Source organism: Austrofundulus limnaeus, unplaced genomic scaffold, assembly GCF_001266775.1.
Source record: "Austrofundulus limnaeus strain Quisiro unplaced genomic scaffold, Austrofundulus_limnaeus-1.0 Scaffold1113, whole genome shotgun sequence".
Taxonomy (NCBI): Eukaryota; Metazoa; Chordata; class Actinopteri; order Cyprinodontiformes; family Rivulidae; genus Austrofundulus; species Austrofundulus limnaeus.
Window position 1 is genome coordinate 68,009 of NW_013953515.1, and position 14,709 is coordinate 82,717.

The following is a 14,709-nucleotide window of genomic DNA, read 5'->3' on the forward strand; positions in this document are numbered from 1 at the left end:
ATCTATATATTTGTGTTGATAAGCCTGAGTGGTCTGTTGACTGACCTTTGTATTTGTTCAAATAATAGTTATGGTCAGGTTACAATATAAAAATGTTTATATAATGTTTGTATTTAATTTAGTTATGTTAGTTATGATAGTTTAGTTATGATGTAAATACAATAAAAATTAGACCAAGATTTATAATAATAATCATTTTGATCCATTCGTAATGTCTGACTGGTCCTCTGACACTTTATGTTCAGTAAACTGGGCCCYGAGGTGAAAAAGGTTCAGAAGCTCTGGTTTAGAGCCAAACACAGCAGGAGAGTTGTTTCCTGGAGGCGTCACTTCATCTTTCATTCTTCTTTTCTTCTGTTTCAGACACAGAAGCAGGAGGACTCCATAGTCAGGCTACAATCAGAGCTGGATCAGACCAACGAGGAGCTGGACCGACTCAACAGCTCTCACTTAGAGGAGCGGGCCCAGCTCATCCATGACCTTCAGAGCCGTGAGCGTGAGCTGGATGTTCTGAAGGAGACCCTGCTGGAGAAAGACAAGGAGATCCTGAGTCTGACTGGGAACATGTCTGAGTACACAGAGCAGCTCTCGCTCCTCACGCAGGAGCTCAGACTGAAGGAGGAGGCTCTGATCCAGCTGGAAGAAGCTCTGAGGAGGKCTGAGCAGAACACCCTGGTCTGCAGAGACTCTCAGGACTCAGAGCTGGCTGAGAAGCTGCTCCACACCGAGCTGGAGCTGCAGCAGGCTCAAACACAGAGCCAGGCTAAAGCAGCCGAGCTGGAGCAGCTGATGAAACAAGCTGAAGAGCTCCAGAAGGAGAGCTCAGATCATCGTAAACATCTGTCTGAATGTGGACCCCACATCTCCTCTCTGAAGGAACAGCTGGCTGCTGCTGCTCACAAGCTTCAGGAGTCAGAGGGTCTGCTGCTCAACCAGAAACTACATTATGAGAAGGAGCTGAAAGCCTTCAAGGAGGAGCAGAACAAGCTGCAGAAATACAACGAGGACATGAAGGAGGAGCTGGATGCTGCAGCATCACTCAAACACCAGCTGCAGGCAGCAGAGCAGAAGTTCAACCAGGAGCTGGAAGCTGGAGACTCAGAGAAGCAGCAGCTGCTCAGAGAGATTCAGAGCAGGTCAGAGAGCATCTCCACCCTGCAGCAGCTCCTGAAGAGCTCAGAGTCTGAGGAGCAGCGTCTGCAAACAAGACTGCAAGAACTGAAGGAGGAGCTGGAGCTGCAGAGACGTCAGGAGGAGCAGCTCAGTGACAAGCTGACATCTGCTCTGCAGCTGAACATCCAGCTGCAGGAGCAGCTCCACGTCCTCACACAGCAGAGAGACAAAGATCAGCTGGAGCTCACAGAAAGGCTCCGAAACATCTCAGAGCTGTCAGCTCAGGTCCAAGATCTACACACAAAAATATCTGTTCTGGAGTCACAGCTGTCTGAGAAGAACCAAAGCATCGAAGACCTGCAGAAAGAGAGAGAAGATCTGAAGGAAATCATTGAGCAGAGCGTGATCTCCAGCTCTGAGAGCCTGCTGCAGAGAACCAATGAATGTTCTGATCTCCAGCAGCTCCTCAGGGACAGAGAGGAGGAGCTGAGCAGCTTGAAGTGTCAGGTGGAGCAGCTGCAGCTGGACGGGGCAGAAAAACAGCGGACCTCTGAAGACCTCCAGGCTAGAGTAGAAGCCCACGTCCATCAGCAAACGCAGCTTACAGAGCAGCTGTCTGTGCTGCAGGAGACAGAAGCCAGGCTGCAGTCTGAGCTGCTGGACCAACAGCTCATGTTGAAGCAAAGAGAAGAAGAAGTCACAGCTGAGCTTCAGAGCAGAGCTGAAGAAGTGTCAGAGCTCAGGCAGCAGCTCACAGAGACAGCAGCAACGTGTGGACTGTACAAAGATGAGCTGAACGACAGGAACCAGGCCCTGAAGAGTCTGAACCATCAGCTCACAGCTCTGACAGAGAGCTGCAGGAGCTCTGAGGTCCAGGTCCAGGACACAAACACTCAGCTGGATCAGTTAAAGTCCAACCTGCAGGTTCTGACAGAGGAGAACCAACAGCTGCACCTCAGCTGTGAGGCTAAACACAAAGAGCTGTGTCACAGAGAACAAACTGTGTCCCAGCTTACTGAGCAGCTCAGAGCATCTGTGGAGCAGAACTCCTCCCTGAGCAGAGACATCAGTGCTCTGAGCTCACAGAACCACAGATTACAGGAAGAACTGTGTGACCTGACAGCTGAGAGACACTCACTGCAACAACAAGCCTCAGACGGTCAGAGGAGTCTGGAGGAGCTGCAGAAGGTTCTGCAGGAGCGAGAAGAGTCCAGCTCTGCAGCTCTGCTTCAGAAGACCGAGGAGTGTGCTGATGTGTGGAGAAGCCTGAGGCAGAGGGAGCAGCAGCTGCAGGATCAGCAGGACACCGTGTCCACGCTGCAGGAGCAGGGCTCTGTTCTGAAGGCCGCTCTGATGGACAAGGACTCCATGCTCCAGCAGAGAGCAGAGSAGTGTGGTGTCCATGTGCAGCAGCTCCTGCTGCAGGAAGAACTCGTCACAAAGCTGCAAGCTGAGGCCCAGCTGCTGAGAACCACTGTAGAACAAACACAACAGTCACATGCAGAGCTTCAGAGTCGCTCCTCSTCCACGGTGGAAACCCTCACGTCTCATCTGCAGGACACAAAGGCAGAGTGTGAAAGCCTGAAAGAAAAGCTTTCACACCTGGAGGAGTCCGTGTCGAAGCTCAGCAGCTCCCTCCAGGAGCAGCTCTGTGAGRTGGACAGGCTCAGGAAGGCCCTGCAGGACAAAGAGGCGGAGCTTCTGCAGCAGTCCAAGTCTTTGCAGAGCCGAGCAGACGAGGCGTCGCTGCTTAAAGCTCAGCTCGTGGACAGCACCCAGCTGGTTGGTCAGCTGCAGAGTCAGCTGCAGAGCCTCAGCAGGTCAGCAGACGACACACAGAGTGCCTTCAGCAACCTGCAGGACAGGTACGCTGCTCACCTGGAGGAGCTCCAGGCTGTGCGACAGCAGCTGTGTGTGCAGACTGAGGAGCTGTCCTCCCTGCAGTCACAGTTATCACAGCAGCAGGAGGCACAAAGCCTGACTGAAACCCTGAGACTGCAGCTGTCTGCAGTCAGGGAGCAGCTGCAGGACAACAAGGTCWCACAGTCCCGTCTGTCACAGGAGAAGGACCAGGCTTTAGCTTCTCATCAAGCCAGTGTGGCTCAGCTGACCGTGGAGATAGACAGGCTCAAATCCCAGCATGCTCAGGTGCTGACACACATGAAGGCTCTGACAGAGAACCTGGAGCAGAGAGAGATGGCTCTCCATGCCATCAACAATCAGTACTCCTGTCAGGCCCAGCAGACCTCCCAGCTGCTGTCAGAGCTGCACACCCTGCAGGAGCACAACACCAGTCTGAGYCAGCAGCTGCGCCTGTCTGAGGAGCACAACACACGCCTACAGGGAGAGGTACGAAGGCTGACGGCRGAGAAGGAGGAGCAGATGGAGAGAAGCCAGAGGGACAAGCAGAGCCTCCAATCCAAGGTTAGTGCCAAAGATGCAGAAGTGTGTGAGTTAAAGCAGAGCATTGAGAAGGTAGAGCAGGTCCTGCAGGACTCTGAGARGGAGTGGCTCCTGGTTTTAGACAGGGAGAAGCAGCAGAGGAGTGTCCTCACACAGCAGCTGAGCAGGGTTGAAGCTCAGATGAAGTCTGAARATGGTAAAGTTCATGCTCTGAAACAAGACTTGGACAGTCTGCAGGAGAAACTGGTCCAGGCTCGTGCTGCAGTCACACAGAGCTCTGAACAGCTCAGAGCTACAGAGTCTGAGGCGTCAGCCTCCAGAGTCCAGCTGCACAGGCTCTTAGACTCTGTTCAGGACAAAGACAGCCAGAACCAGAGCCTGCAGCARCTTCTAGCTTCTGTAGAAGAGCAGCTCCTGAAGCTGCTGAGGAACCATGGAGCAGAGAGAGCTGCAGACAGTCTGACTGTGCTGGAGCTGATCACACAGCTAGAAGAAAGCCACCAGGCTGAGCTGAACTCTTTGAAGGAAACTGTGCTGCAGCTGCAGGAAGACCAGGCTCAGGCTGCTCTCCTCCAGGAAGCTGTGGACAGTTTACAGAGTCAGCTTCAAGCTGAAGGAGAGGCTTCAGTGAAGAACCTGTGTCTGCAGGCTGAGCTGAGAGCCAAAGAAGAAGAGCTGAGCTGTCAGAAAGGTCAGCAGGAGGAGCTGCTGTCTGCACTCAGTCAGCAGCTGAAAGACAAAGACTCCTCYGTGGCTCAGCTCCTGGAGGACAGGAACAGTCTGTCTGTGCAGGTAGAGGACCTGGAGCAGAGCTCAGCCAGGACGCTGCAGGAACTCTCACAGGCTCAACAGGAAGTGCAGCGTTTGCAGGGCCAGCTCGCCGTTCTGTCCAAAGACAAAGACACRCTGAGGAAGAAGCTCCAAGCTGCTCTGCTCGTCAGAAAAGACTTGTTGAAACGGATCGAGGACTACGAGAGGCAGGAAGAAGAAAACAACACTTCTGTTCTGGAGGAGCAGCTGAAGGAAGTGAGGAAACAGGCTGAAGCTGCTGCTCACRCTCACACAGAAGCTGTTTGTGTGCTGGAGCAGAAGGTTCTTCAGAGTGAAGCAGAGAGGAAACATGAGGAGGAACATCTGCAGGAACAGATCCTCCTCCTGCAGAGATCGCTGCAGGAGAAAGAAGCACATCTGTGTGAAGCCTTACAGACGCTGGAGGAGAAGAAGCTGCAGCTGCAGCAGCTGCAGTCCACAGCTGTCAGCGCTGAGCAGGACAACAAGAGGCTCCTGCACCAGTTAGACCAGCTTCATGATGAGCTGAAGGACAAATCCAGCTCTGTGGACCTACAGAACCAGCTGACTCACATCAAGGCAGAAAAAGCKACGCTGCAGAAAAAAGTCCAGGCTGCCCTGCTGGCCCGCAAAGACACGCTGAAGAGAGCTGAAGAGGGTGAGAAGAAACTGACTGCAGAGCTGTCCGAGCTCAGAGACCAGCACCAGGCTCTGCAGGACCAGAACCAGGCTCTGCAGGACCAGAACCAGGCTCTGCAGGACCAGCACCAGGCTCTGCAGGACCAGAACCAGGCTCTGCAGGACCAGCACCAGGCTCTGCAGGACCAGCACCAGGCTCTGCAGGACCAGCACCAGCAGCAGAGGAACCAGCTGGACTCTGTCCACTCCCAGCTCAGAGACAAGCTGGAGGAGCTGAGCTCTGTGAGCCGACTCGTCCAGGACCAGGACAGAAGTCTGCAGGACGTGAAGACRTGTCTGCAGTCAGAGCTGCAGAGCGTCCAGTCCAGATGTGAGAGGGTTTCACTTGAACTGGCTGATAAAGAGCAGGCTCTGACAGAGGCTGCAGAGAGAGAAGCTTCTCTGGAAGCTGCTCTGCAGAGGTCCCACAGCGAGCTGCAGACCCAGCTGAACCTCTGTCTGCAGGAACAACGTGTCCTGGAGGAGAGGGATGCTCTGTTGGACCAGTGCAACCAGCTGAAACTCCAGGCTTCAGCTTCACACTCAGATTATTTAGAGCTGCAGAAGACGCTAACTGAAGCACAGCAGCAGCTCAGCAGCAGCAAACAGATGTTAGCTCAGCATCTGGAGGAGACTCAGCTCAAAGCTTCTGCCCAACAGAACCAGTTTGACCTGTTACAGCATGAAAAGGACAGGTCGATCAGTGAGCTCCAAGAGGAGGTCAGCCTCCTGAAAGAGCAGCTAACAGCAGCTGAAACACTCAGTAATGTGCAGGAGGACTGGGCTGAAGCCTCTGACATGAAGCTGAAGCACAGAGAGCAGCTGCAGCTGCAAGCTCCAACACATCATGATGCTCTTCACAACATGAAGACAGAAGCTGAAGTCAAACAGAAGTCTGATCAGGAGAACCACAAACAAGTTCTAACCAGGAAGCTCCAAGCTGCTTTACTGTCCAGGAAGGAGCTCCTGAAGGAGAACTCCTGTCTGAAGGCAGAGCTCACACAGCTGTCCTCTCAACAACAAGCTAAAGAAGCTGAGWGTTCAGCTCTGAGAACATCTGTGCTGCAGCTGGAACAAGACAAGCTGCAGCTGCAGAGCTCCGTGTCGTCTGCTGTGAACCACGCAGAGAAGTTAAACTGTGAGTGTGAGCGCCTCCTGAAGGAGAACCTCAGCCTGTCTGCAGCCTGCGACAGCCTCCAGCTCACCATCCACAGCATCACGCAGCAGAAACAGGCCTTCTCCTGCCAGCTGGACTCTCTGAAGGACTCGCAGGCCGAGGAGCTGTCCAGATGGAAGAGCAGGCACGCTGAGCTGCAGCAGGACTATGAGAACGTCAGCTCTGACAGGGACAGGATGAGGCAGCTTGTAGAAGCAGCTGAGAAGGAGCGTCAGGACTCCCTGAGGACAACACATGAGCTGCAGCTGAGAACACAGGACCATACCATCACAGAGCTCAAGGAGGTCATCACCAAACACCTGCAGGAGAACCAGGATCTGAAGGAGGTCATCACCAAACACCTGCAGGAGAACCAGGATCTGAAGGAGGTCATCACCAAACACCTGCAGGAGAACCAGGATCTGAAGGAGCAGCTGAGGATCCTGGAGGAGGACAGGTCTCTGCTGCAGGAGGAGCTGCAGAACGCTCAGGAGCTGTCAGACAGAGTCAGAGGTGAGAAGGAACATCTGGAAACAGTGATCCTGAAGAACTGTGAGCAGATGGAGGAGCTGACCCAGTCTGTGGACTTCCTGCAGACTCAGGAGACACAGCTGGTAGCTCAGCTGGCAGCCAGCGAGGAGGTGAGGATCAGGATGAGCRGAGACCAGGAGCAGCTAGTGCAGGAGCTGCAGGAGGAACTCAGGAGGGTTCAGAGAGGAAACCAGAGCTCCAGCAACGAGAAGAAGGAGCTGCAGGAGYTGCTGAAAGAGAAACAGCAGGAGGTGAAGCAGCTGCAGCACAGCTGCATCAGGTACCAGGAGGTCATCCTGGACCTGGAGAGCTCTCTGAAGACCTCCCAGGATCTGCAGCAAGSCTTGGAGAAGGAGGAGACACGAGCCCAGGCTGAGGTGCTGATGCTCAGGAGGCTCCTCCAGGAGCTGCAGGACCAGGTCCAGAGCCTGGAGTCTGAACGAGACCAGCTGGTCCTCACAGTGTCCCAGCACAGGACAGAGTCTTCTCCAGCTCAGATGGATGAGCTGAAGGTCCTGAAGGACCAACAGCAGCTGGTGTCTGAGGGTCAGGCAGGCCTGACGGGGGTCTCCACACACAGGGAGGAGGCTCCAGATCCAGGCTTCAAGCAGGAAGTAAAGGAGATGTTCCATCAGATGGACGACCTGAACTCTGAGAACGCCCTGCTCAGAGCCCAGCTGCTGCGCTACAGAGACGACCTGAACCAGGTGCTGTCCCTTAAAGACCACCAGCTGAAGGTGCTGCTCAGCCAGCAGCAGGACCGGATCCAAGACCTGGAGAGCCACAAGGCTGCAGCAGAACAACGCCTCCGACAGGAGGAGGACAGGAAGCTGTCACAGGCTGAGGACACACACAGCACAGACCAGAGGCTGCTGCAGCTCACTAAAGACTTAGAAGAGTCCAGATCCCAGAACAAAGACCTGAAGACTCAGAGTGAGTCTCTGTGCAGGGCCATGGCTGCTCTACAGAACGACAGAGACCAGCTCATCCAGGACTTTAAGACCCTGCAGACCAGATAYGAGCAGGAGCTGCAGCAGAGCCGGGCCGCTCTGCAGGAGGCGCAGCGCAGCCTGCAGGACTCGTCCTCAGACCTGAGTGTCCTCTCTAAGGACAGGGACATACTGGCTCAGAGACTCACAGCTGTCCAGAGCAAAGACCCCCCAGCAGAGCTGAGCAGGCTGCTGGACCAGCTGTCCCAGGAGCTGACCCACAAGGAGCGTGAGCTGACCCAGGTGCTTCTGGAGAACTCCTCCTACAGCCGCCAGCTGTCTGCCTTCTCCAGGTCCATGGCCAGTCTGCAGGACGACCGGGACCACCTCCTGGACCGGCTGGCTGAGTCAAGACAGGGCTCCAGTCCAAAGACCACTCTGACCTCCAACATGAAGGTCAGAGGATCCGTCCAGGACCTCAGAGGTCAGACAGATGGAGCGGTGAGTCCAGTACTCAGCTTCAGYTCTCCACAGCACCAGGCTGATGATGTTCAGGTTTACCACAGGGCCTTGAAATCCTTGAAAGTTTGTGAATTAGAAAAAATGATTTCAAGGCCCTGGAAAGTTTGTRAAAACAGCCAAAGATTACACTTGTCCTTGAAAGTCCTTGAATGTTGTTTTGGGAGATAAACAGTTGTGTTGTYCTTCCAGCAGGAAGTGAGTGATCCTGCAGCTCAGAGCTCACAGGAGGAGAAGATCCAGCTCCACACACATCTACAGATCCAGCAGCTCAGCTCCAAGGTCTGAACCAGCTGAGGGGTCCTGATCTGAACATGTATCATATTTACTTTAGAAAGAAACTGACCCACGTCTCTCCCTGCATGTCCCTCTTCAGCTGCAGCAGGTGGTCCAGGAGAAAGCTGCTGTCGCTGCTCAGCTCAGAGCTGTGTCCCAAACCCTGCAGGACTCCCAGGACCGCTGCCACTGGCTGGAGACTCAGGTCCAGGGCCAGGTACAGGTAACAGGTCCAAGACCCCCACAGATCAGACCAGTCCCACAGATCAGACCAGTCCCACAGATCAGACTGGTCCCACAGAAAACACTGAACTGTTTCATGAAGGTGACTGCAGTTAGATCTGTGCTGCATTTCACTAAGACTGCACAAGAAATCACTAATTTATCACTAGATCAGTGCTCATAGAGCCACTTTGTACCCACCTGTGTTAGGTTAGTTTAACCAACCATTTATGTGTGATTTGATTTGTTAAAGTGCTCTTTAGAGAGGTCAGGATCAGCAGTGTGGACTTGTTAGAGGTCAGGATCAGCAGTGTGGACTTGTTAGAGGTCAGGATCAGCAGTGTGGACTTGTTAGAGGTCAGGATCAGCAGTGTGGACTTGTTAGAGGTCAGGATCAGCAGTGTGGACTTGTCTCTGGTAGTTTATTTTTAAAGACTTTAGTCTGTGTTGGAACAGCTGATGTTTGGGTCAGTGTGTTTCAGTAAAGGACTGTGTACTTCCTGTTCCTCTCCCCTGCTCCAGGGTCCAGTTCATGCTGAAGTGGCTCCAGGGGCTCCACAGGAGAGGAGCAACCAGTCCCTGATGACTGAAGCTGCTGAAGCGGGTCAGCTCAGAGACAGGTGACCCTGTAGGACCAGGTCTYTCAGATCTGCTGACAGTCCTTCAAGGTGTTGAGCTCTTGAACCTGTTTGTGTTGAAGGSTTCTGGAGCTGGAGCTGGTTCTGGCAGATGAAAGAGCGAGGAGAGAAACAGCAGAGGAGGCTCTGCGTCTGGCTGAGGACAGGACAAAGACGTGAGTCGTCCTCAGACTGTTTACATCTCCTGCTGGGAARCACTTCATCCTGTGTTTTTATACCACAGCCTCACTTCCTGTGTGTCCAGAGAGCCTCAGAGGGACTTCAGCATTGACATGGAGACAGAGGAGGAGTGGGAGGCCCTCAGTCTCAACCCCAGTCAGCCTCTAATAACCAGAAAGGTAAAGGTTGTTACTGATTATTCARCCTTTAATAAGGTCCAAACGGATCATTTAGGTTCTGTGTATTTGACTGTGGAAGGCTTTTTAAAGACCTTTCAGTGCCACAGCCTCTAAATGAGCTTCTGTTTAATGCTTTATACTAACAGTTATTTAACATCTGCTAATAAAGAAACTAATGAAGGAAATGTCTTCATCAGTTCAACAGCATAATGACTGCAGAACTTAAAGTTCTGGAGCAGGAAGGAGTTCAGAAACTCAGAGTTTATCAGTAAATCAGCTCTAAGCTGTCTTAGTGTTGAGTTAGCAGTGAGGGTAACAGTGCAGTAAAAAGGAACAACTAATGTGCTGAAGGTACGTGTTGATGAGCTCAGAGCTTCAGCTTCACTTCTTCACATTTTTATGAGAAATTACAAAGAGTCATTTTTATAAAAAGGTGAGTTGAACAGGTGAAATCTGTTCCAGGTTTCCTGCAGATCCTTAAAAAGTCTTAAAAAGTCTTAAATTTAATTTTAGTTGGCATTAAAAAGTCTTAAAAAGTCTTAAATGTAACTTGCTGTAAACTGCAGGAAGCCTGTGTTCAGTCAGTGCAGGTGTTTAACTTCCTGTTTGTCGTCTCAGGTGAAAGGCGGCATGGCGGCGTGTCGTCGGTGGGTCAGGGGGCGGAGCCTGTACTTCTCCAGACTGCTGACGAGCCGCGCCCGCTCTCGATACTTCTTCCTGGCGTACCTGCTGACGTTACATGTGGTTGTAGTCCTGTGCCTCACAGGTTCTGTGTAGAGGKTGGAAGGTTCTGTTTGTGGTGGGAGGTAGGACCAGTTAGGGTTCTGTTAGCTCGACCTGCTCCATGTTCTCCTGTCTGTCAGCTAACTGCTGCAAGGTGAGTCAGTGAGTTTCAATCATTTGAAGTTGATCATATCAAACAAGCCTTAAAATGTCTTTATTTATTTTCTAATCTTTGAACATGGAGACGTTGATCCTGTGATTTAAATGTTTTAGCTTTATTTTAAAAAGTCCACCTGATTGTGTAAAAGCCATGAACACTCCTGGTTCCACCTGTGTTGGTGTTCTGAGCAGAACTCACCTGTCTGAAGCCACAGGTTGCACATCAAACACTAAACTATGCACTGCTGGAGCTCTGAACACTACACCTGTCACTCTGCTCCCTTCAAGGTGTCTGTAGACCAACCTTACAGCTACGTTAGAAGAATAAAGACCTCCATCATTAACCTGAACAAACTGTATCTAAGAGTATTTATGTGCTTTAGGAGAGTTGGCTGTAAATGGTTTGTATATAAAAGGATTTCTACTCTCTCTGGTTAGATGACTGTACATTTCTTCTGATTGTTTAAAACTACAGAGTGTAAAAGGAAATATTGTGGCTTTATAAAGCTGATCATTCATCGAGCTGCTTTTTTACTTGACCCAGAATAATGAGTGTGAATCTGATGCTTCCTGGCTGATTAACAGCTCTGTTTAGAGGTAAAGCTGTATTTCTTTGCAGGAGGAACTGTTTCAAACGGTACTTGAAGAGTGGGGAAGCTGAAACTATTTATGGAAAAGATGAAATTACTGAAAAATGTTCAAACATATTTTCTCTACTGCTTTATTTTTAAAGMCACAGTGAGCCTGATGGTGTCCAGGTTTACCTTGGTGCAGTACCTGTGGTCCTTTCAGGTCTCTAACGTCTCAGAGAAATAAATTATGTTCAAATCTGCCTCACTTGAATTTTATTATTACAATTATTTGATTGGTGAGAATAAATTCTCTTCTGTTCTCCTGAAAGTTGTTTTATCACCTCTGAAGATCAACAGTAAACTGTGAAACTAGGATTTTGTGGAGGTTTCTGGGATTGTTGTGGTCTAAAATGATTTCTGTTTTCAGGAATCAAACTGAATAAAGGAGCTAAATGTTCAAACGTGAAGAGTTTGATCAAAGCTTCAGACATTAGATCAGTTAGAATCACCTGACAGCATCCTGGAAACCTGAACCCTGATCTGAACCTGAGCAGTGTTCTGTTACCGGACTTCAGTGCCAAACAGGGTGGTCCATAACGAACACCATGTTTGAGCAGGGTGGTCCATAAGTGCACTTGGTACCAGGCCACCTTAGGCCAAAGATCGATCGATTGTGTCGTCGGACCCACAGCTCTATGTGGTGGACACTCAGGTGAAGACAGGAGCAGAGCTGATCACCACCTGGTGGTGAGTTGGATCCAGTGGGGGGGGAGACCTGGTAAACAGTGCCTGTCGTGGTGACAAACAAAGGACCAGCAGGGATGTAGACCATCAGGCTGAAGAAGGAGGCCTTCAGGACTTGTCTTTCCYGGAGGACTCCTGGAGCAGCTGACAGGTACAGAGTGGTGAAGAGSGTTGCAGCTTCTGTGGTTGCAGATGCAAAAACTCAGCATTTGAGGAATTCGGGGAGAGCATGGAGAAAGACTTTCTGCTGACCTCGAGGAGGTTCTGGTAAACTGTTCAGARACTCAGAAAAGGAAAGAGTTCCCTGTCCCAGACTGTACTTGGTTAGGGTGGGGAGCTGCTGACCAGGACTGAGGACATCGTTGGGCGGTGGAAGGAACACTTTGAGGATCTCCTGAATCCACCCTCCATGTCCAGCTTTGAGGAGGCAGAGTCTGAAGACTAGTAGTTGTGGTCAGAAAGCTCCTTGGTGGCAGGAGCCAGGAGTGGAGGAGATTCACCCTGAGATGCTGAAGACTCTGGATGTTGTGGGGCTGCCATGGTTCACACGTCTCTTAAACATCATGGAGGACTGAGACGAGTCCTGTGGAGTGTCAGACCGGGGTGCTGGTTCCCAGTTTACAAAGAGTGGTCTAACTGTGGTGGATCACACTTCCTTCCCAGGAAAGTTAACTCCAGGGAGGCTCCGATCATCGAACCTCACATTCAAGAGGAGCAGTGTGGCTTCAGTCCTGGTCCTGGAACAGTGGATCAGATTTCAACAGCACACACACACACACACAGACACACAGACACACACACACACAGACACACAGACACACACACACACACCCCTCTAAGTCAAACAGGAGGTGAATGAACTTGTGTCCATACTTGTTCCATTGGAGGCTTGAACATGATACTGGGATTAAAGGAACCATAATCCCATAAAGTTCCTCAGGGTTCAGTACTTGGATCAAACAGTTTTACTTTATAAACAACCAGTTACTGAAACTACAAGCATGTCTTACAGACGTAAAAACATGGATGACTCTTAACTTCCTGCTTCTAAACTCAGATTAGACAGATTATGAGTTTTGGACCTGAACATCTCAACTTTRCAGCCTTTCACCTCCTCTGGGTGGCTTTAATGCTTCATTATATTTTACCTGCACAGTATCATATTTTATTTTTATTGCCATGTACTGTGTGTAGTTTATTTTTATTATTATTTCTATTTTATTACCATACTACTGTTGTTACTGGTGCGCAGCAACATATAGTTTTTGTGTACTGATGATGCTGCTGTGACCCCTGAGTTTCCTCTCAGCAGGACAATAAAGACTGTTTCTATTCTATTCTATCCTATTCTATTCTATTCTATTCTATTCAAAGGGAGTTTTTCTTGCCCACTGTCACATCGTTCTGCTCAGACTGATGAAGTGAAGGTTGAACTCAGCCTGCTGGCTTCTGTAGACATAACTTTTACTGTAAGTAAATATTTTACAGTCAGATGACTTATTGTGAGTTGGTGCTGAATAAATCAGCTGTTTTTATTTTCATGCATGGTGTAACGTCCACATGCAGCCACAGGAGGGCAGAGTTGGTTCATCTGTTTGGTGCAGCAGCAGAGTTTCAGTCTGACCTGACCTCAGTGTGAAGGAGGGTCAGAGGTTTTCCTGAATCATTTAATTATAATAATTAGGATTTGATCACTGATTTATTGTTTGTCTTTGAAGTGATGAATATTAATGAAGTTTAGTTTCTAAAGGCAGGATGTTGTGTGGAACAACACAGTAACACCAGAGGTGTTCCTCAGGGTTCTGTCTGTCTTCATTTGTTGATCAGATGATTGGTTTGCTTTGAGTCGTCACATTAGCTCAGTTTCCTGTCAGGTTCCTCTGGGATCAGATGATGGAGGACTCTAAGATYAGACTTGGTGTTTCTTCTTGATGTGAATGATTCAGGTTTAAAAAGCTGACCTGAACTTGGATGAAACAAGCAGCTCAGTTGTTCTCATAAAATCTGCATCGTTGCTCCAGCAGCTCTTTGAAAGCCGTCCTGCAGTTGTTGCTGACCCAGTTSTTTCAGCTGTGGAGGAGAAGAGGGCCGAGCTGAGAACATGTGATTAATGTGAAGCACCATGCAGTCTGAACATCCTCTGCTCCTCTGGACAAAAGGAACCGGTTCTCCTTCGAGCTGCAGGATCCAAAACCTACCCAGCTGGAGATGACTTCCTCTGAGCTTCACTCCAGTGTCTYCATGTCTGAGATATTTTGCTGACAGAACAGATTAATAACTGTCTCATCTCTTTAGGGTGAAATTAAAAAGAAAACTGGTTTGGTTTTAGATTTTTAAATATTTTTATTTAAACTGTTTAAATATGGATGTGATTTAATACTTTAAGTCATTAATATGTTTATTCAACATCTGACATAAAGATTAGTTTTTTTAATGTTTAATAAAAATAAAGAAGCTGCTTCAGTCTGAACCTTTATTTTTAGATTGTTTTCTGTTCAGTTTTGTTTGTTTGTTCAAATAAATTAACTCATAAATGTTGATGGTCTGAAACCTGAAGCTCAGTGATGATGATGAAGATGATGATGATGAAGATGATGAAGAAGAAGAAGATGATGATGATGATGATGATGATGAAGCCACAGCACAGCTCTGATCCTGTGAGGTTCTGATCGTCTCGTCCTTCATCACTCAGTGTTTGTGTTGTTTGGACCCAACAGAACTCCTCCTCTTTTAGCCCTTTGCTTTTTTCACTGTGGCCTAAAAAATGTCCCACTTTTCAAAGAGGTCAGCAGCTCCTCATGATAATGTAGCTGCTGCTGCTGTAGCTGCTGCTGTAGCTGCTGCTGTAGCTGTAGCTGCTGCTGCTGCTGCTGTAGCTGCTGCTGTAGCTGTAGCTGCTGCTGCTGCTGCTGTAGCTGC

At 49.7% G+C, this 14,709-nt stretch overlaps 1 protein-coding gene across 1 annotated transcript in view; it reads left to right on the plus strand.

Moving 5' to 3' along the window:
• LOC106534189 (golgin subfamily B member 1) overlaps positions 1-11,307 on the plus strand; it is a gene marked incomplete at its 5' end in the record, with an annotated part of 39,399 nt that extends 28,092 nt beyond the window's left edge. Inside the window, 7 exon segments of the mRNA XM_014030760.1 lie at positions 364-8,100; positions 8,311-8,400; positions 8,495-8,617; positions 9,139-9,236; positions 9,317-9,409; positions 9,478-9,592; positions 10,211-11,307. Coding sequence (XP_013886214.1) covers positions 364-8,100; positions 8,311-8,400; positions 8,495-8,617; positions 9,139-9,236; positions 9,317-9,409; positions 9,478-9,592; positions 10,211-10,369 — 8,415 coding nt within the window.
• Positions 11,308-14,709: the final 3,402 nt, after the last annotated feature.